General features: G+C 42.4%; 1 protein-coding gene across 3 annotated transcripts; it reads left to right on the forward strand.

The window, feature by feature from the left end:
- Positions 1 to 846: 846 nt before the first annotated feature.
- Positions 847 to 22,708, forward strand: SFXN1 (sideroflexin 1). Of its 3 annotated transcripts, none has more exons than XM_054643049.2 (12): positions 847 to 984; positions 1,652 to 1,752; positions 9,605 to 9,779; positions 10,380 to 10,550; positions 11,520 to 11,618; positions 12,895 to 12,970; positions 13,509 to 13,594; positions 14,835 to 14,962; positions 15,475 to 15,524; positions 20,304 to 20,353; positions 20,998 to 21,045; positions 22,327 to 22,708. In XM_054643049.2, exons 3-12 carry the CDS (start codon positions 9,616 to 9,618, stop codon positions 22,421 to 22,423), a joined length of 969 nt encoding a protein of 322 aa, XP_054499024.1. In that variant the 5' UTR covers positions 847 to 984; positions 1,652 to 1,752; positions 9,605 to 9,615; the 3' UTR covers positions 22,424 to 22,708. The 3 variants fall into 3 exon arrangements, with proteins under 3 accessions (XP_054499024.1, XP_077042515.1, XP_077042514.1); XM_077186399.1 differs by lacking the exon at positions 847 to 984 and adding an exon at positions 992 to 1,007; XM_077186400.1 differs by lacking the exon at positions 1,652 to 1,752 and having other exon boundaries at positions 849 to 984.
- The last annotated feature ends 1 nt before the right edge of the window (position 22,709 follows it).

A 22,709-nucleotide genomic window follows, 5' to 3' on the forward strand; every position in this document is an offset into this window, starting at 1 on the left:
CCCAGTGCCCACAGCACACACCAGGGCTGGGAGCCCGGCTGAGGAGGGGATGTGTGTGAGCAGGGGTTACAGTGACATGCAGATATTCCTTATCTGGCTGCTAATGCACTTTTTTATCTCCTCCCTCAGGTGTGAGCGCTGTGACAAGCCTCGTACTTGAGCGACCTTCAGAGCAGCCTCCTGAGCTGTGCTGTCCTCACACGTGGCAATTTATTGTCCCTCATCGCCAGGTTTGGGGGCTTAGTGTGGCTTAGGTTTCTGGTAATAACCCTGAAACAACAATCCCAGTCCAGTGCAGCCTGGAGGAGATTGATATGGGAGACCTCACCACGGTCCCTGTATGGGCCATTCGGGGCCGTACTGAGGGGTTGGAGTCAATGATTCTCGAGAGTCCCTTAAACTCAGAATAGTCCGTGATTCTGTGATTCTGTGATTTTATGGGCTGCAGCTTCCTCAGGAGGGGCAGCACCCATCCCTGCCCCCTGTGACCAGTGATAGGACTCGATAGGACTCGCTGGAGCTGTGTCAGGGGAGAAAATTAGGAAAAGGTTCTTCACTCAGAGGGTGGTTGGGCTCCACAGAGAATCAATCCCAAGAGAGCTCACGAGGAGCGTTTGTCTGGCAAACGCTCTCGGCACACGGTGGGATAAGTGGGGCTGTGGGGGGCCAGCAGTGGGACGCTGCCGATCCCAGCGGGTCCCCGCCAGCACATTTATTCCATTAAATAATTAACAACAGTAACTGCGCGAGAAACGCGATCCACCCCGAGCCGAGCCGGGCCTTCAGGGCAGCGGGCTGAGAGAGGCGCGGGCGGCCCCGGGCGCTGCCCGCACGGCCCTGCCCGGCCCTGCCCGGCCCGGCCCCGGCGGGGCGGAGCGAGGCGGAGCGGGGCGGCCCCGGCGGCTCCCGGCCCCTCGCCCGCCGCGCCGAGCGAGCGAGGCTCTTCCGGGCAGCGGGGCCAGCGCGGCGCGGGGCCGGGGCCGGGTGAGTAGCGGGGCCGGGGCCGGGCAGCGCCCGCGGGGATGGGCTGCGGCCGGGAACGGGCGGAGGAGCCGGTGGCGCTCCCAAGTGCTGTGTACTGTGCTGAACAGGCAGGGACCCAGCTCCATCCGCCACCTCAGCCCCCTCCGCAGGGACCCAGCGCCCCGTGTTGCTCTGTCCCCTTCACAGGGGAGCAGCCCCTCCGTGGCGCCTCGGCCCCTCCGCAGCAGCCCAGCCCCATCTGTCACCTCTGTTACCCCTGCAGAGGCCCAGATCTGTTTGTGAGCTCTCCTCCCTCCTCAGGGGTCCAGCCCTGTCTGCCTCCTCCAGCCCCTCCACAGGGACAAACCCATTTGTCACCCCAGGCCCCTCCACAGGGAAGCAGCCCCACCTCCGTTACCCTGCAGAGCCCCTGATCTGTTTCGTCGCCCTGTCCCCTCCACTGAGGTCCAGCCCCATGTGTCATCCCCTCCATCCATCGGGGCCTATCTCTGTGTGTCACCCTGTCACCCCCCCAGGGTCCCAGCCCCATGTGCCACCCTGTCCCTGTGTGAGCTGGATGCTGGCAGTGTGGGGCTGTCACACCCCCCTCCTCCCGGCACACATAACAGCTCCCAAAACCTGTCCCTGACCACTCGCTGTCCCCTGAGCAGCGCTGTCTGTGTCACAGGGATTGTGTGACAGCGGCACAGATTCCAGGCCTGCAAGAGACAAGGCTCCCTGCTGCAGGATCATCATTTCCAGGGAAGGAAATCACCAGATAACTTCAAGGTCAGACACCTGGTAGTCAGAGACAGAATTTTAAATATAAGTATTAATAATTTTTTTAATTTATTGAATTATAAATAATCTATTGTTATTATACTGCTGGGCAGGGTGAAGATTGGCTTTGTACCAATGTGCAATTAAAATATCACCTGGAAAGAAAAAGATAAATGAAATAGGGAAAAGTACAGAATCCATGAACACCCCTGGGGTAGTGCTAGAGCTACTGCAGTTTATTGGTGGGGGTTAAAACACAAGGAGCAGAAACAAGCTTGCAGCAGTCAGCACTGAAATGAGAGGTTGCACTAACCTTGGTTAGCAAAGGAGGTTTATTCTCCTGAATGTGGAGATGAGCTGAACACAGGCAGTGTCTCTGGACGTGCCTCGTGCAGAGGAGAGGAGGTGGCAAAGCAAAGCTGACAGAGCTGAGCTGGCTGCAGGGACCTCTAACATCTAGAGCTGGCTTTAGTGCAGAATGATGAAATTTCTGGTCAAGTTACACACCAAAGATGGCTCCTGTTTTGAGGAGAGAGCCCCAGCAGCAGGCTCGTCTCACCCTGGCTGCTGCTTTTGTTGCTAGGCTACAAGTAGGATGTACATTTATAAGCAAAAAAAAAAAAGAAAAACCAAGCATCTTGTAGTGTTGCCATGCTTTGCCTTCTCCAGCATTCCATTTAGGATTGCAGCAGGAAAAATCAGAGTGCAGACAAATTTTTTTTTCCCCCTGGTGATTTAAATAGGCATTTTACTGGTGGAAGGTGCCTTGAGTAAGAAAAACTTGGCAAGTGTTTTTAACATTTGGTGTAAGTACATTGCATCAGACTCCCAGTCATCAGCTGTGCTGCTTGTTTCAAACTGTGGCAGCAAATGTACTGCAAATAGAGGAATACCACTGCTTACAGACCCTGATAAGTCTCACATGTGCTCTTTTGCCACCACACAAAAGTGCTTTTTTCCCCAGAAACTCTATTAGTTCTTCCCATTGGAACTAATTAACTGCCATGACTGACATCCCTGGAGAAGGCCTTGTGTTCCTTTCTTTGCCAGAGCAATTAAAACATGGATTTGCCTTTCTGCTGTTGCTTTGCCAATGTTTTGTAGTTTTAAAGTAGAACAGGTCACTTTTTCCTAATCAGAGGGAGGTTTATTTCCTGTCTTTTCTCCTAAGCCAACATAACATCCCTTTGGGTGGGCATTGTGGAAAATTAAGCATTGGAAAAGAAAAATCTTGAGTTTGTTCAGACAAAGGAGCCCCGAAAAAGGAACAATGTGTTACTTGAGGAATAAAGAGGCCTAGCAGGACTCTGGAGTATTTCTCTATCAAAGTGGCCTGGGAAATGTTTAAGAAGAACTCAGCTCTGCAAAAACAGCCAGCTGTGGGCACTTTGATTTACAAAGAGAAGGAAGAAGAGAAGCTGTTCACCCCATTTTCTAGCAGCAGGTACTTTTCTCAACCTCAGGATTTTCCAGGCTGCATCTCATTTCCCAGAACAAGGCACTGACAGCTGGACATCATGTTGTTAAGGGACTGCTTTAAAGAATGGAGATGTAGGGGCTTAAGTGTCTCAAATCTTATTTTTGTCTCTCCCAGTGCACATGAAATATCAGCAGCACCTGGCTCTAACTTTTGAACTATTCTTATTCTAAAGGGTTCTGTGAAGACAGAGGTTCTGCTGTTATCTTCTAATCTTACTGGATTTTCAGGGAAAAGCCTCACTCTTGTTCTTTAAAAAAAGAATTCCTAGTTGTCTCTAGAAGATTTTGTGAATCATTATCTGATCTGAGCACCTTTACCTCACCAGAACTTACGGGTCTAAGTCCTGGTAAAGGACACCACAAAAGTGACACCTTTCTTTCAGCGTTTGTGCAGGCTGGTTGGAGTTCTGTTTGAAGCTGGATTACTCAGCTCAGCCCGTGCTTTGTAGCAGGAGGTTGCAGTTTAGGAGCTGGGCACCAAGAAGTCAAATGTCACAGTGAGCATTGTCACAATTATATCTGCCCTGCTTTTGGATGCGAAATTCTCTTTAGACTTCTCCCTGGCTTCACACTTACATCATCATGAAATTTCCTTTCCTGTCACTCTAGTCCCAGTTCTAGCTGATACTGTAAAGAAACTGACGAAAATTCTTAATTTTGGAGTGGAGTTTTTCAAGGCTTAGGTTAAAATACAAGGTGTCAATAACATAAGAAAATATAAATTGTTCCAAGGAAGGTGGCAAAGCTGCATTTCATCATTTGTGCACTGCTGCATGAGTTTAAGTTGCCCAGAATTTCCCAGATCATTTGCCCATCTGGATTATTCAGTCGTGCAACACAGTTTAAAATAAGTTATCAAATATCTGGGTTGTTCAAAATTGAGTGAAATAAATTAAATAGTCATTGCTACTCTTCTCACTGTTGCTTTGGTTTGAAAAGTGGTTGCATGACCTTCAAATGAGATGGTTAAAAGATGAACTTTGTAAAGGACCAGCAGAGAGTTGAACTCCTGACAACTCCTGAATCTGCATTTTGTACAATTGTTGCAACTGCTGCTGTTAACCTTTAAACAAGGTTTAAAGTCTTCTGTTATTGCTGGTTCTGTGGAAAATCTAAATGTAGCCTTTGTACCAAAATTGTTGATCAGACTTTGTGCAGGTTTTGACTGTAATTATTTTGTTAAAGCAGGCCCTCTCACTTATTCTGAAGCCCTTTACTCCCCCCAGTTAATATTAGTATTAAACTTTGGAGTGTGACCTGGCAGATGGTTCCATGTGATCAGAGATGGCAAGAAATTTGCCATGGGCAGGGAGGGACACGTTCCACTAAACCAGGGTACCCCAGGCCCTGTCCAGCCTGGCCTTGGTCACCTCCAGGGATCCAGGGGCAGCCACTGCTTCTCTGGGCACCCTGGGTGCCTCACCACCCTCACAGGGAAGGATTTTCTCCTGATATCCAATCTAACCCTGCTCTGTTTCAGTTTGAAGCCATTTCCCAGACGCTTGTGAAAAGTCTCTCCTCTTCTTTCCCATGAGCTCCCCTCAGCCACTGGAAGGCCTCAATGAGGCTGAGCATTCCCAATTCTCTCAACTTTTCCTTGCTGGAGGAAAACACAGCCATGTGTTGAGGAAAAACTGTATCACCATCAGTTATGACTCTAAAAATGTGTTACATAGGAGGAGCTACACATGAATAATCAAACCTCTGTGTGAGTGCTGGGGAGACAAAGAGTGCCAAAAAATGTCCCTGGTCACGAGAATGCCACCCCTGGCATTGTTCAGGGCCAGGGTTTGCCCAGCCCAGCTGATGCTCAGCAGACAATCCCACAGCACGAGGCAGGGTTTAGCTGCTCTGCTCCACAGGCACTTTGGATTCGCTGCTCTGGTTTGGGAACTGAAAGGGTTTCGAGATATGAATGTGCCAGAGAGCATAGTCCAGCCTTCAGTGCTGATTTAATTTGCTGGGGAAAACAGCTGCAGGGTTTCCAGGTACAAATGGTTCTGTTAAATACCTTGCTAATTGATCTGTTATGTGAAATAGTGAAAATATGGATCATTTTCTTCCTTACTGCACGTTTTCCATGAGAGTTGTTAATTGTTTGACTGTGTTACAATGTCATTCTTTATCCTTTCCAGTACTGCTGATCCTCCTATGTGAACACAACCTCAAAGTGACATTTCAGTATGGATTATTACAACAATGTAATGTGTTTGTAAATGTGTTTGTAAATGTGTTTGTAAATGTGTTTGTAAATGTGTTTGTAAATGTGTTTGTAAATGTGTTTGTAAAATTCAATTTGTTTCCCAAATCCTCTGTCCATGGCTTTGTTTGTGGAGAAGAGCACATTGCCTGGGCAATTTTGCTGATTCCACATTAAAAGTAAAGTTGCTGTTGATTGAAATTTTATCCTATTTCAGGATTAGTTCAGGTGTTTTCTAGGTAGCAGCAGGTGGGAACAATAAATTCAGGTATTTACATATACGGGCACCTTAATTAATTAATTAATGGTTGGGTAGTTTGCCTTCATAGGTTGATTGTAACAAAGCAAACAGTTTTATCTTTGTGTTTATTGTGCTTTTGCTTTCCAGTTCCCTTGCAAACTTTCAACTTATCTCAAGATTCATATGGATTTATTTAAATTTTATTTAATCCTAATGTCCTTTATTTTTTCTGTTCCCAATTTGATTACAGATAATGAGAACTTAAATCTTGGGCACACTTAGTACAGAGGGAAAATTAGATCACTGAAAGTAGTGGAGTTCCACCCTTGACAAAGCATTGTAGTTAAAATAATAATTAAATCTTAAGTAGTTTTATTCCAGTGCTTTTATTATTAAGTATTTGAATGGATTATGCAAACAGCAGCTCCCCTCTGAAATTGTATCTGAAAATTAAGGTGACAGGTAGGTAAAAATAGTGTTGCAGCAACTTAAATTGAGGGTGTTGCACCTCTTTCTTACAGTTTTACAGTTTTAATGAAAAATGAAACTTTAAAAAAAGCCATCTAATTTATGATGATGACTATGGCTGTTAGACAATATATTGATGAAACCTTTTTTGTGCAGTCACCACTACTACTTTATAGTTGGACATTTTGTTTTATAAGGGATCCCTTTGAAGTCTAACAGCACTTTATTAGCTTATGGTTTTGCTTTATGGGATTTATTTCCCTTTTCAGCATTTACTAATGGGGTCTGATGAGTCATGAGTAACATTATGCAATCTCTTTAAAATAAGAAATGGGGCTTTTGTTGTAAAAATATTTTGCTGGAAAACCTCTAAGTTTTCAAGACAGAAATTCCCTGGTTCTCTTAGGCACTGTTGTAACAGGTCTGTGATTCAGAGTCCCGTGACTGGCAAACTCAGCCACCTTTTTTACTTCACTGCAAATGTTACCTGTCTCCAAATCATGTTGTTCTCAACTTTTTTACACTCCCTTGTGTGTGTTACATCTGCTCTTTCTCTGTGGGCACTGGGGGTCTCTCTGGTTTAAGTTCTTTAGACCAGCATTGTTCCTACTTATCTGCTAAAAGGGCAAGTCAGCCACATCACTGAGAGAAGAAAATGGGTTTGTGTACCTAAATAGCTGTCACCTAAAATTTAAACCCCTTTTTACAGGAGATTCAACCCTTTGCAGGGTGGGCAGCTGTTCCACCCCCCATCTATGCAGGACTGAATGTCCTTTATTAAGATTAGTAATAGTGAGCTCCATGTTCTCTGTTCCCATCTTTCTAAACAGTCACAGACATGTCAAGCATGATTTTTTGTTGTAGCACATGAATTAATGGATGTTTTCCATTTTCCTGCTATGTTGCTTTTTGCTGCTGCAGCAGCACTAAGCCTGCTTTGTAGATTTACAAGGAGAAAGAGAGACCAAACCTGTGCTGACCTGTCTCTGGTAGCTGAGTCTGGCTAGGATGGGTAACAGCAGGAGGAGAGGCATGGAAACATCTGGGAAATCTGTTCCAGGGCTCAGGCACTGCCCAGGGCAGAGCTGTGCCCCCTGTGCAGGGGCAGCTCCTGGCTCAGTCCCTGCCCGTTCCTGTGGTGCCACTGCTGGGCCCCAGGGCAGAGCCTGGCCCTGCTCTGACCTCCCTGCACACAGGGACACCCAGGGACTCTCCAGGCTGAGCAGCCCCAGCTCCCTCAGCCTTTCCTGGACACAGAAATGCTCCAGGCCCTTTCTCAGCTCTGCAGCCTCTGCTGGATGTGCTCCAGGAGCTCCCTGTCCTGAGGATCCAGAGCTGGACACCCAGAGGTGCCTCCAAGGGTTGAGCAGAGAGGCAGCATCACCCCTGACCTGCTGCAAATGCCCTTCCCAATGCACCCCAGGGTCCTGCTGGCACTCTGGGTCACCAGGACACTTGGCTGGTCATGCAGAGCTCACTGTCCAGCAGGACTCCAGAGCTGCCCCCAGCAGGTCACCCCAGCTGGGCAGCTGCAGGGCTTTATTTCCCTCCAGTACAATCTCTCTGCTGCATTAGTTTCCTGCCAAGATAGTGAATTCCATCAGCTCACCTGGGTCAAGGATCATCAGAGCAGACATAGAGTAGATAAAGTGGGGAGGGGATAAAGGATGTGAAGGTGTTTAATCTCCTGTGTTCTGTGCATTCACCTTTTCTGATTGTTTCAGACTGCAACAATCCTGAATGGAACCATCTGCAGTGAAGGCAGATCCTTAATGTTTAGATTTGTTATTACTGAGGGACTTGGCTTTGTGAACAGAGGTATCAGAAGTAAATAAAGGGAATTCCCAGAGAACCCAGTAGTGTATATTCTAATCAGAATGAAAAGAATTATCCAGAATGAAAAGAAAGAAAAAAGCTTCTATGGATGCACTGCTTTATTCAGCATTCATTAGACAGCTTTAACCAGATTATCATAAGCTATCCTAAAGCAGCTTTAATCTTTCTTAATGAAATGGATAATTTAATTAGAAAACATTTACACTTGAATTTTCCTGCAAATAAGGGAAGCAGCCACAGAACAAGTTACCAGCCCTAATGTCCTGATTTTTATCTTTATTTTGGTGGAAAAGAGGGTTTGAATAAATGAGTGCACTTGCCTTCAGAGGGCTTTGCAAAACCAGCAGTTCCCATTTTAGACCAGAAGATGGACCATTAATTCACAACACAGCACTGCTCGCAGGAGGGTGTTTTTTAACAGCAAAGTACTAAGAAAAGGAAAAGAAACTAAGGAGCATCTCCTGTTGAGATGCTGTGCATGAAAAATCTGTTCTCCAAATCTGTCCTGGGTCTTTTTTCATTTCCATGATCTGTGTTCATCCTGCAGCGTGCCTGGTTGAGAGAGGTACAGATGAAAATAATCCTGCTAATAAACAGTGCTTACAATAATGAACTTAACAGTGAGGGAAATGTCACTGGGAAAAGGGGAAAAGATCAGTTTCCCCTGCCAAATCTATTAGTGTTCTGATATCATAGAATAACAGAATGATTTGGGTTGGGAGGGACCTTAAAGATCATCTAAAATTGTATCTTTATTTATAAATATAGGCAATTGGTTTATATAGATCCAATTTCTTTCTGCCATTTGATAACAAGCATTATTTGGAGGAGGACTTTTTTCCCCCCTGGTTGTTGAATATGTTGCAGAAATTTCTTTTAAGAAAGTTAAAATCCATATACTTGTGCTGTGGAGGGACTGTCCTTTTTTCATTAGATGTTGAAGTAAACTTAGTCATCCTGAAGTAATTTTTGCTTTTCTGAGCTTTATGCCCCATAAATGCACAACTCTTCAGTGTCCCTCACTGTAGTTCTTTAACCATCTTTGAAGTATCATTAGGAGATCTGGTCATGTGTTCATAATGTAGCAATTGTTGCATTATATAATCTCTGTTTTGTTAAAGCATGGATTTAGAGAAACAACATTTATTAAAATAAATTGGTTTCCTAATTTTTGGTTTGTTTTGCTATGTCTGAGAAGTTAACTGGATTTTATTAAATATTTCATCTGTCACTGCACTTTATAGGACTTAAGGCATCTCTTGAAATAGTTGATTTCTCATTCCCTTCAATACATTATTTTCAACAAACAATAATTCATCACTGAAGTAAAGCACTTTCTGATTAATATATTATTGTTTGGTATGTCTGTTTATTAATAAATTTCTGTGCTTCCTTTGCATCTGCCTCATGCTCAGGTATTTGTACAAATGTAATAAATAATGTATAAACATTTTGGGGCACTGGACATAGAAGCATTTCTGCAGACTTACCTCTTTAAACCCCTGTTCTGCAAATTCCTTGGTGTTTGTTCTCTGGGTTTTTTACTCTAAACGTGGCCACTTTTCATCTTGCAGGTTCTAGATACATTAGGAAATGAGTGGTATTTTGAATTGCAAATGTTGATGTTTTCTTGGCAGAGCTTTTGAAGATGGCTCCAGATATTCCATTAAATATTAACATCAAGGAGCCCCGATGGGATCAAAGCACTTTTGTTGGACGAGCCAATCACTTCTTCACTGTCACAGACCCCAGGAATATTTTGTTATCTAATGCCACACTGGAAAATGCAAGAAAAATTGTGCATGATTACAGGTATGACATTGACTACTTCTACTACTGGCCCCAAAAAGTCCAAGTCAATGCTAAGTACATGGTGATATATTTAAAAGGAAATACTTAAAACACTGTATTCATTGTAACTGCTTATTCCCACTTCAGAGCTTGAAACCATTTTATTTTTAATCAAATTTGCTAATGGATGGGGAAGTTATGCCCCTCTTAAGGGTTCTGAAATACAGAAGAGTCGAATTCTGAAGGGAGTTAATATGAAAACAAAGCTTAAAACTTACGTATAGCATTTGGAGCAGTTGGTGTCTTAAATACTCTCAAAGTGAATTTTCATCGTTTCACACTAATGACCTCAGAGATTTTGGCTCCACATTTTAGCTCTAAAACCTAATGCAGCTTTGAGTAAATAGACTCAGCCAGCATAACCACTGCTGGTTGTTTTAATTCTTTTTATTTCACCAATCCATTTAAAAGCTGAAGAATCTCTACAACCTATCTGAGAATCTCCATTCACTTAGGGCGAACATCCCCAAATTCTCTGATGCCACATTTCTCACGGGCATTTGCAACATTTTATAACACTTGTGCTTTTTGCTGTTGTCTTGTCTCTTAACCCATCCCAAGACAAGGTATTGTGGCACCTGGCTTGACAGAAGATGAGCTGTGGAGAGCAAAATACATTTATGATTCAGCCTTTCACCCCGACACTGGGGAGAAGATGTTTGTGATCGGCAGAATGTCTGCCCAGGTGCCCATGAACATGACTATCACAGGCTGCATGATGACCTTCTACAGGTGAGAGACGGCAGTAAAACACAGAAAACATTTGCCTGTGAATTAGAGAAGTGAAAATCAATGTTATTGTCAAAAGATTTATTGTAAATATTTTTAAATGTGAAATTTTCCTTCCTTTTCCTCTTCTCTCTCCTCATTCCCTCCCGTTGATTAACGGTTCTTTCTAGAAGTAGTTTTGAGATAAGCCCTTAGCCCTTCTCCTTCACCATCCCACTTTCCCTCAAACTGGGAAATGTTCCAAAATTCCATCTGTGTGGAGGACAAAGAGAAGGAGATCCCTGGGAATTTCCAGCCTTACTGGCATGCAGGATGTTCTCTCTGCCCCGTGAGTACTCGGAATGTTGGTTTTAATTACTGTTATAGACATGACCATTGGTTCTGGAGTTTCTGCAGCTCCCCTGCATTTCCTCAGTGGTTCTGGAATCTCCAGGACAGTGAAACCCACTGAAGCAGAGCCAGTGCTCTCTTAGCAGCCTCAGTGTTAGAGACACTTTTTGACACAGGATGCAGGAACTGGTGGGAGCTCAGAGGAAACAGCAGCAGCCTCTTGGGTGCTGAGATTATACAAACTCCTGACACACACCCCAGTTTTGGATGGTGTTTATAAAACATGTGTGTGCTTTAAATTGCTGTCGAGAGTATGAATCAAACCCACAGGACAGGTGCCCATTCCCAAGCACTGCCTCCTGCAAACTGCTTGTTCTGTTATTGTCTATAACACTTAGAGAAGCTCTCTCCCTTTTCTTTACATTATTATTCAGGTTCAAAACTAGGTGATTTTTAAATTCTTCTTCTAAAATGACTATCAAGTATCAGTATCTCACTGACTGTATTGTTTCATTCAAATAAGCAAGAACTTTTGCATGGTTACTGCTTGCAGTGGCTTTTCTTGATTTGTCATCATTTTCTTGTGCTGTTAATTCAACTGTGAGTTTAATAACAATAATTACAATTGTTTTTCTTTTCAAGAACGACACCAGCAGTGCTTTTCTGGCAGTGGGTCAACCAGTCCTTCAATGCTATAGTGAACTACACCAACAGGAGCGGGGATGCCCCCATCACTGTCAGGTCAGGCACTAAACCTCATCATTCTGATGAATAGAAATGGCTCTCTGGTGTACTTGAACATGGCTGGGCATTAAAGTTTGAGGTGAGACAGGGATAAATTTTTCCATCAGTACTAATTATTAATTTGATATGCACAGATGAGAAGGGCAGAGCTGAGAACTCCATTTCTGCCATTAAAGACAAGCCTGAGCACCTTGATCAAGAGCACTTAGCAGGATTTAACAGGAGTCAGTGTTTCAGGGCTCAATCAACCATTTGCAAGTTTTCCTCATCAGTTTGGTGTCCTACCAGAATATTTCTAAGCTGATATTTTGTGGGGGCCTTTAGCTGTGTCACTGTGCCACCTTCTCAGTGCCAGCACACACCACGCTGAGGGTTCATTTACAAAATGAGATTCCTTCAGCTGGTCTGTGCTTGTTTCTACTTGATGTCTGGGAAAGAGATTAAATAGATGAGGAAAGCAAGACATCTCAAACTAAAAGAGGGGAAATTTAGGTTGGATAAACAGAAAAAATCTTCCTTGTGAGGGTGGTGAGGCCCTGGCACAGTTACCCAGGGAAGCTGTGGCTGCCCCATCCCTGGAAGCGTCCAAGGCCAGGCTGGATGGGGCTTGGAGCAACCTGGGATAATGGAAGGTGTCCCTGCCCATGGCAGGGGTGGAATGGAATGAACTCCATGGTTCCTCCCAAACCATTCTATGATTCTATGAATAGAAAACTGGAATTGCAGTACTTGACTTTCTGGTTTTGAGGCTGACTTGCTTAAAGATGTCTGGGAGCAAACTGTGGATTCCAGCATATAGACACCTCCTAGCTGGGAAGTATGTAAAGTGTGGTTTGGGGCAGGTTGGGTTGGATTTGGGTGTTTGCAGCATAGCTGGTCTGGCTGTATGGGGTTTGGTATGGTTGATTTTAATTACTATTATAGACATGGCCTTGGAAATCCAAACTGATTTTACTAGGTTAAGCAATTAGGAAATTAAATAAAGAACTAACCCTTCAAGGTGTTTATTCAGGTACATGAGAAAATGCTGAACAGGCAGCAACACACAACCAGCAGAACCTGATTCAGTATTATAATGTGGCTTGAATAAGATTTTACTGCTAGTGAAATCAAAGTGTTTAATTCAGTGTCCCATTTAGATCTTCCATCCCCACCTTATTGCAGTAGCACAAGAAAGCCTATTTAATTTCTGGGGGGACATAACTGTGTGTGTAAAATGTAATTGTTTTTCAGTGTAGCTGTGCATGTACAAACATTTTCATTTCTGTTTTAGCCAGCTGGGAACAGCCTATGTTTCTGCCACCACAGGTGCTGTCGCTACAGCCTTAGGACTTAATTCACTAGCAAAGGTATTGCTGGTATTTTTTTCTATTCTTCCCAAATTGTGATGTCCTGTGAGAAGCTCACAGCTCATTTCTCCTCTGCTCATCTGTGTCATGCACAGTTCCCACTGTGGAATTGTTATGACTGCTCATTTCTTTAGATCCCAACTTTTTTTCCCTGTGGGGATGGGTTTATGCATATCTGTCAAACAGCCCATGTTTGGTTCATGCAGACTCTATCTAATAAGGTGCCTTTTTTCCAGTTTCTTTTTCACCTTTCAAGGCATCTAATAGCACTTGGGAAATTAATTGGAGTTTTAATTACACTTCCCTGTGATGCAAAGAAATTCAGAATGGCCACTCTCCTGCCACTGCTCACTCCTGAGAGAAGCATTTATGACTTATTTCTTGTTTGAAGCTTGTTCTATCTCTGCCCCACCAGTGAGTTTTCACTGAATTTTGATGTAAAGGAAATAAATCCGGTCTGTCACTAGCAGCTGAAGCATTTCAATAATTATGTATATTTTTATTTTCCTTTTTTCTCCCCTCTCTCTGTGTTTTCCAGCGCGTCTCGCCTCTTATAGGAAGGTTTGTTCCTTTTGCTGCTGTTGCTTCTGCCAACTGCATCAATATTCCACTAATGAGACAAAGGTAGGAAAAAGAACAAAGATCACTCATGCTGGAAGAAAAGATGTTGTTCAGTTGGTAGATCAGCAAGTTACTAAATAAAGCACATTTTGTATCTTTAGCTTGTTTCAGAACCTTGCAGAAACCTCATGCATGATGTTTCGACTGGGTGTTTGTAACAACTATAAAATAGAACATAATAATTCTCTTCAGATAAATACCAAAGAGTTCTTCAGTCTTGGATCTCAGAAACCACTTACTGGTTCCTTCAAAACTTTGATCACATGGACCTTTGAATAGCAGCTACACTTGGGAAAAACAGTCATTTCAAAAATGGTGCTTGAAATCCCACCTGCAGAGCTTAGTCATAGAAGTCAGGCTCTGCAGTTCTGTTTAATCATTGAGGTGACAAAAATGTGCAGTTTGTCAGAAACAAACTTTTTTTTCTGTGTTGTGATTTGACTAGGAATAAGAATAGTAGTAGGGAAAAGCAAATTTAAAGCATCCCATTATAGACACAAGGTTATGGACAGAAAAGACAATATTTAGACTTTATAATGGAAGTTGATCTGTGGTAGCATTTTATCTTTTGAAAAATCTGAAGAGAAGAATAAAGGCAGTCCTGAGGATATTTGCTGTTCTCTGCACTTCTCCCAGTATGAGTTTAACACCTAACCCTGCACTTGAGCAAAAGATCTAATAGAAAATAGTGCAGTTACAGAAACATAGTTTGGTTTGTGCCTCCTTTTATACTTTCAAGTATATTTCTTCATGGTTGAAATGACAGCTCAGACTAGAATGCCAGGGGGGAATTTTCACAGAGCCTTCTGTTTCAACTCAGTGAAAATAATCTTCCTGTGTTCTATGAGCTGTCAGATAGGACAGGCTCCACTTCCAGAGCAGTCCAGAAAATTCCACTTTTCTGAATTAATGTGAAAAGGGACCTCTCCCTTCTGTGGAACCCAGAAAAATCATCTCTTTTTTTCCCCTTTGGAATGCTGTGACCAGACTCAAGCAGCAGATTGCTGTTACAAATATTCAGTTGATAACTTCTCAACATATTTTTCCTTGATCTTTCTCTGCCTTTTGAATTTATTTTTTTTTTGTGCCAAGGAATGTTATAAAGAGACTCACTTAGAAAATAAAATAAACCACATAATTCTTACAATTGACAATTTTAAGGAACAAAGATAAGGTGACAAAAAGTGGTGAAAAAATAAGTTCACATCCATCACTGCTTTATCTTTTACCCCTTATTCAACAGGGAAATCCAGTTTGGAATTCCTGTCACGGATGAGGATGGAAAAAGACTGGGTGATTCATCCAAAGCAGCTCAGCAGGCAATTGCCCAGGTGGTGATATCCAGGATTCTGATGGCTGCTCCTGGCATGGGTAAGGATAAATCCTGTGCAGTCCTGATAATCAGTCCCTGCAGTGAGGAGATTCTGTTCCATCCAAGTGATTTTCCTCAGGGTTCAAATTACCTTACAGCTCCCCAGGCAGTGTTGGCCTTTCTGTTTAGAACTTCCCCAGGGAAATGTGGGAGCATCCTCAGTGTGTTCCATGAGCTGCAGCAGGGAAGCTCCTGGGATGCTTCTGCAGAAAAGATCCAGAGAGCAAAGGAATGGGAGCAAATTCCACTTGCTTGGAGTTGGTTTAGGTGCTCTGCCAGTGCCAAATGACTGAGCTCAGGTTTAGTTACTGGTGAAATTGCAGGTTTTGCCTGTTAATATTTTATTATTCACCTTTGTAAATACCAATCTAGCTGGCAATGTGAAATGAAAATACAGTGAATGACAAAAAGCTGTGAAAATTGTATTATGGTATTAGTTCAGCTAAACAGAAGATGAAAACAAAGTGCCATTCTCTCCAAGGTTAATGCCTTTTTTTTATCTTATTTGCAGCAATTCCTCCATTCATAATGAATGCCCTGGAAAAGAAAGCCTTTTTAAAGGTTAGTCTTAGATAGTCTATCTCTATGTATTTCATACCCTAAGTTAATATTTTAATGAACTTTAAATACTTGCTGAATCTTCATATTTGCCTCCCAAACACTGTGGGAGGACATCCCTGTAGAACTTGCTTTACAGCTGTCTCTTTCCTTCTGCCTTTCTTAGAGAGAAATAACTTGGTTCCTTTTGTCACAGTGCAAGGTAACAGTGAGAAAATAGGAACATCCTCGTTACTTTCATAATTGTTCTTTGAATGCACATTTCCTCCTGTGAAACAAACCTTCCTTGTACTGAGTCTTGGAATACAATTTATTGGGGGAAAAAAAAAATTAATAATGCTGGTTTTCTCAAGATAGCAATAAGGAGGCTTTGCTTATCTGCTGTAGCAGCAATCTGAGTTTGCAAAGAAAAATGATGGTAAAAATTTCTCATGAAAATGATCCTTTAAAATTTACTGGATGTAAAGTCTAGGGTAGGCATAGAATGGGCATTCTTTATCAAAGATTATTTATTTCCTATATTCTTTTTATGCTAATGTAGTGTGAAGTCAAACCCCAGGTGTTGGCAAATCCATTACCTACATCAACATTCTGCACTGTGTGAGCATGAGAGGGAAAAGAACAATAATGGAATTAGTTACAGGGTTGGCTAACACAAGGGAAATAATATTCAGGTGAGGAACCCTTTAATTCTTTACCAGTAAAGGGAATTTCATCCTCACTGCTGATATCACTGATTTAATTATTTGGTAGCTCCAGGCAAGGCCTCTGCTTGTAAGACCCACACAAGAATCTTAAGAAAATCTGTCTCCTTCCTGTTAGAAAAATTAGGGGAAAAAAACAGACCCTGCCTTGGAAAAGTTTGTGTGGGGACAAGGAGGACAAGCAGGGGAATGTTTTGTTTGGAATGGTTTTGTTTGTCTAAGATAAAGCTTTCTAAAGTGTTTAAATTTTGTCTCTGTTTCTGCCCTTTGTGTCTCTTGTGCAGAGTGAGATTACCCAGTTGCACACCCCATTTGAAAGTGTCTCTGTATTTATAAGGCAGGAACAGATTGCCTGGGGCAGTTGGGGCTGCCCCATCCCTGGAAGTGTCCAAGGCCAGGTTGGAAAGGGTTTGGAACAACCTGGGATAGTGAAGGGGGTGGAACTGGATGATCTTAAAAGTTCCTTCCAACCCAAACCATTCTGGGACTGTCTTCCAATCTTAAAACTTCTTTTTCCCCTAAAGTGCTTTGCTTCCCTCCCACTTTTTAACAGAAAACATTTTTGCTCACAGTGTAAAAACAGGAAATGTGGCATTTGAGTTTCAGGGTAAAAATCAGTGTGTGCTGCTTTTATCTCCTGGAAGAAGTGAGCCTGCAGGGCATCCAAACACACCACAACTTGTGATACTGTGATGTTCTTGAGAATGTATTGCCTGGAAATTTAACCCTTGTTTAAAAAATTTAGGGAAAAAATTATTTTGTATGTGTTGACATGTGAGAAATGTCACAAAGCCGTTGCCTCAGCTGACAAATACATGACATTTGTGAAGAAATTGCAGCAATCCTCAGACAAATACCTGTTGGTTTTGTGTGGTGTAATCAACATAAGGGTGTTGTGAATTTTTCAGATCAGCCAAAATGAGCGATTTCTGCAGTGACTACTCAGTGGTCTCTGGTACCATCCTGTCCTGTCCCTCAGAGACTGAATGCAGGTGAAACACTGCTCTGCAGGTAGCCAGTGGTAACACCTGGTAGAGATTAGTATTAAACCCATTAAGGAATGAGCTGCATTTTTAACAAGCAGCTTCTGCATGTCCTCATGGAGTCTGAGAAGCACCATCCCATGCCAGCACTCCACCACCATCCCCACACTGCTTTATTAACTCATCACCCTTGGCCTCTCCTTCGCCGCCACTCTTGGAAATAATTCCTGACTGCTTGCCAAAGCCTCTTAAGCAACACACAAGGCCAAAAAATAGGCAAATGGTTGTGGAATGATAAAAGAAATTAGAAAGCTGGTCTGCAGTAAGGCAGAGAGAAGGAAATGCTCCTGGGATGTTGGTCTCAGAGCAGCCTGTCATGCTCTGATATTTGGGATAAGATGTAGGTCATGGAGCCCAGCTCATCCCCCACGTTCCCACTGGGTTTTGCACCAAGGCATTGGTGTGAATTAACAACATTCCCAGAAGTTACTGCTAGAAGATGCCTCAAGAATGTTCTTGGAACACAAGCATGTATTTACTGCTTCAAAAAGAAGTTGCCTTGAAGAAGTATTTTTATCTGTAGAAGTTTTTTTTGCCATTGGTTTCAGCAGCAGCTTTGGGGCCTGTTTATGTAATTATGCAGCATAGCAGTAATTGATTAGGCTGCAGAATGTCTATTTTCATTATCCCTGTGGCCATACTCCTGACCAGCTCTGTGCAGAACCAGGTTATTTTACCTGCTGCACAGGAGGATCCATAAAGACCCTTGCCCTGAGGCACAGGGTTTATAGATTTTATTTACAGGGAACTTTTCTCCTAAAGAAATAGATTGGTTTTTTCCATATAAACTTATGAAAATTCCAATCAACGCTAAAGTTTTAGTTTCTATTACTACTCTTACACAGCTTTAGCTACAGTTTCTCTTCTGTTCTGCAAATTGTATTAACATCCAAGTTGATTCTAGAAGTTCCTCGTACATCCTTGAAACAAGCTCCTTGGGATCTTTTAATCTGCAGCTAAAATCTGTATTCAAAATGGTTACAAAACCAGAACAGAGAGCCTTTTCCTTCAAGCATTGTTCTTGAATGTCTTATGCCCTGAAGTCCTCCACACATTCCTAATTTCACTGTCATTTCATTTATGTATTTTTTTGAAAACAGACATAGGAAAGCTGACAGATTTTTATATCCAACAAAGAAAAGAGGCAGTTAGAGAAAAGCTGATTCTCCTTATGGCTTTTGTTTGCTTAATTATCATTTCTCCATTTTCTCTGTTTGCACTAACCACTAAAATGTCATAAAGACATCTGGAAATTAAATCCTAATTCATTGGGAACTGCCTTCTTCCTGAGTTAAATGATAGTTCTCTAACACACTGAATTCTTCTGCTCTTTCTCTTGTAGTTTCTCCATTTTCTCTCTTTGTGGGGGTGTGCAGCCTGCATTTGAATTTTATTGTTTTACGTTGTTCCCTGGGCAACTCCAGTTCTTAATTCTGACCTCCCAGTGTTACTTTTTCCTCACCATCTTTCTGTATTAGTGCAGCCTGGTAACATTCTTGAAAAATAAAGGCTGGAATTCAGATCAAGTTGGCAAAATGTTCCAGCACATGAACTCCATGTTCTTTATGGAGTCTGTATTAGACACCTCTCTCTCTCTCTCAGCTCAGTGACTGACTCTGACAAAGGCATAAAACCATTCATTCCTCTTAGGGCACCTTCCAACAGCCTTTTCAGTTATAAAATTGTATTTTGGGCTTTTCTGTTAAATCCCTTGGGTCCCACACTCCCCCTGGAATGCACAGCATTCCCCTCCCTCCCTTCTCAGAGACACTGCAGGGTTTGGCTTGTGTTCATCACCTCTTGGCATGGATTCTCCCAGGGCATAAAATGAAAATTTGGGGTGAGTTTATCTCAGCTGAGGGTCAGATGGAGGTGTTTAGGGAATGCCAGAACAGCAAAGCTCTGCTGCCTTCACTCTTCTTGCTATTGTTGTGTGTTCCCATTTGTTATCTCTTATTGCAGGTTATTGCTGAATTGCCCAGTTCTTCCTGCACTCATTTCTGCATTACAGATTGACTCCAGGAAAAAAAATAAAGAAAAGAGAAGCAGTCTTCTACATTGTTTCTTCTCCCTCAGGCTCTGGAGAAGTTTTGCTCCACACAGGCTCATTTTCCCTGCCTCAGACACTGCTGTGACCTCCCTCAGCCCTAATTTTATTTTAAAATTCCCTTTGTGTCCTCATGGCAGCTGTGTCTGCTCTGCTCTTAATGGAGCAAGAGGCAGCAGTGGCCACTGAACAGCTCTGGGTTTACTTCATTAGTCATTAATTTCAACTAAAATTCTACCAATGAGAGTGAATTCCTAAATAATTTTAAAAGCCTGCAAAAAGAAATCTTGGCATATATTCAAGTTCTGCAAAAGTTACAGAATTAATGAGGCATGTGGGTTATGTGTTGCTTTTTCAGCTTGGTTTTCCCAGTCCTCAAACCCTTCTTTTCTTCAATAAAAGGTGAACTCTTGCAGAACTGGAGTGTTGCTACAGGGACAAGTTCCTGCACATCAGGGGAAATCATATGCCAGCAGAAAGGGCTAAGAGAGGCAGATTTACATCTCCTTTATTTATGGCTGGTGGCTCGAGTTGCAGGTTAAAAGCATTTGATGCCACCACAGGGAAGGAGCTGTAACCAGCCTGAGCTCTTCCTTGGAATGCCTGGGCAGAATTCCCTGTGCCCTGCAGAGCTGGGGCAGCACCACTTGGAAACTTCCAAATTTCAGCTCTGTTGCTACTGTGGGCTTGTGAGACTCAAAGCAAAGGCCCAGGAGCAGGTCCTGAGCCAAACAGGCACTGACTCAGGGGAGATTCTGACACTTCCTCAGGATCACTGTGCACATTGATTCCCCTGGGAATTTCCTTGCTGCTCTCCAAAGGAATGTGGCTCTCAAAGTGGAGCTCAGCATGAAACCATGCTGGTCAGGGCTTTGCCTTCACATCTCAGAGTCTTTTAGGTGCAATCTGTCTCTTAAATGAATTCCAGGAAGGTGGGAAGCAGGAAGAAAAGAGTCCATACTCACTGTGTGTGGTTTTATTTCAACAGAAATTTCCTTGGATGAGCGCTCCCATTCAGGTTGGATTAGTTGGATTCTGGTAAGTGGTTTCTTTGGGTTGGGTCTGCTATCCTAAGAGATACTTGTAGGGGTTTTGGGAGTGCAGCAATATTTGCTTTTTTTTAAGGAAAAAAACAAGGTTGAGAGTTACTGAGGGCACAGCAGTTGTTTCCATCTCTGTAACTGATAAAATATCATGTTAAAAACTAAAAAGCCGTTAGCAGGGAAGAGGCTGCCAAGAAAAGCAGAGGGAGGGGAGAAAGGGAGTGGCAAAAAAAGGAATGTGGCAGCTTGATTAGAAAAGATGCTTTGGCTGCTACCTCTGAACAGTCAGTGGAATCTCATCCTGGAGGTTGATAATTCTGGAAACATTTGGTTAATAGGGTTTAATTTGCTGTGTTCTGGCATTTTCTGTTGTCATGCACACAAAGGTAAAGCACTGTAAGGATATCAAATGGTAAATTTAGACAAATTTGGGAACACTGAATTGAAACATTTAGTGCTATTTGTAGGTAATGATTTCATAAGGTACAATGCAATGAGAAATAAAAGTTAAAAAGCACTTTGTGGAACTTTACCTCACTGTGTACAGAAAACAAGAAAGCTTTTTACTTAAGTCATGCATAAGAATTTTGAATTCTCTTAGCACCCTAAATATTGTAAACCTGGTTTTGTCTCCTCTAGTCTCGTGTTTGCAACTCCCCTGTGTTGTGCACTGTTTCCTCAGAAAAGGTGGGTACTGCTGTGAATTCTTCTCACTTCAGTGTTATTCCAGATCCAGTCATTGTGCTGCACACAGACACAAACACAGAGTCATTGCCTGCTCAAGCACAGTTTTAATCCCATATAACAAAGGTGATAAACAAGAGAATATACAGAAAAGTAATAACTATGTTATTCATCAGTAATATATAATAGTTGTTTACAAACCCCAGCAGCTCAAGATGAGTTCTATACAATATATTCATGTCCAGTAAGGTTATGGATGCACTAAATACAGTCAGAGCCCATTTTATTTTCAGCTGGAAACTCTTCTATTTATACAGAACAGCACTGGAATATCTGTGCTCATTTGTTATTTGAGTAATATTTTTCCAGACTTTTTCATCAATACAGAAGTAGCTCAGTACTGGAAGCAGTCTTAGAAACAATAATTCTTATAGCTGAAATCCTTATGAAATCTGAATGAATTACTTAACAAAAACCTTAGCTTAGTTTGGTACACATTATGGACAGGGCCTTAAATTCAGCTGTCCTTCTCATTTTAATAGTGGTTGTCTAAACTCAACAAGCTGCCAGCTGTACCTTAAACAACCCAAGCTGGAGCTGAGTCCATTAAAATGCTGAACAACTAAGGCAGCTTTTGACTTCCAGAAAACAATAGCCAATTCTCAGTGTTGTTTGAGTACAACAGGGCTGACACCATCTGTCTCCCTGCTTGGCCTAGGACAGAGAACTGTGGTAAACAAGTGTCACTAGGCTACCTGGAGATGACTTGACAAACCAACCCAGCACACATGCTACAGGTCTTGATTTCAGCCAGGGCTCTCCAGTTCAAAGGGAGATTAGACCTTGAACTGTGTTCAGGAAATTGCAGCTGTTCAAATGACCTGGCAGCTTATTTCACTTTACTGTGAACCAGCTCTCATAAAAACAAACCTTTTATTCAACTGAATAAAATCACATAGTAAGTTAAATAGGAAAATAGATTCTATTTAATAAAAATCATTTTAGGAAGGTAAGTTTCAATTGCCAGCAACAACCTGAGCAATGAAGTGGATCCTTACCCTCATGGTAATAGCAACAGCCATTTCCTGACTCCATGCACTATCCCAGTGCCCTTGGAGCAGGGATTCATGTGCCCTGGTCTGTGAGCCTGCTTCCTGGATAAGATATTTAAAAATATCTGAAAACTCTTTTGACAATGTAGGAATTTTAGCAGATGCATTGTCCATCTCATTTTCCCTTCTGGTGCTTGCTTGGTGTAACCCCTTCACTGTTTCTTTTGCTCAGTTCCATGTCGGTGTCGCGCTTGGAGCCAGAGTTGCAAGCCAAGATCCGAGCCAGCTGCCCTGGCCTAGAACGTGTATACTTCAATAAAGGATTATAATTCAAGGAAGGCAAAGTATCTTTCAAGGAGAAACTTATGAACTTATTTTTTGAATTGTGTGCCAACATAGACAAGAACACACCTTTATCTTGTCCTTTTGTTAAACGAGTTTGATCATCTGCATTATTTTACAGTTAAAGACTTTCCTCAGCATAGTGTTTAAATCACATAAGGTCACTTTGTCCACTTTGGTATTGTTTGAAAGTTTAAACATACATATCCAGAGATGTTTACATAAGTCTCAAGCAGCTACAATAACAATAAAGAAGCGCACAATGAAAACCAG

Source organism: Agelaius phoeniceus, chromosome 15 (genome assembly GCF_051311805.1).
Source record: "Agelaius phoeniceus isolate bAgePho1 chromosome 15, bAgePho1.hap1, whole genome shotgun sequence".
NCBI lineage: Eukaryota > Metazoa > Chordata > Aves > Passeriformes > Icteridae > Agelaius > Agelaius phoeniceus.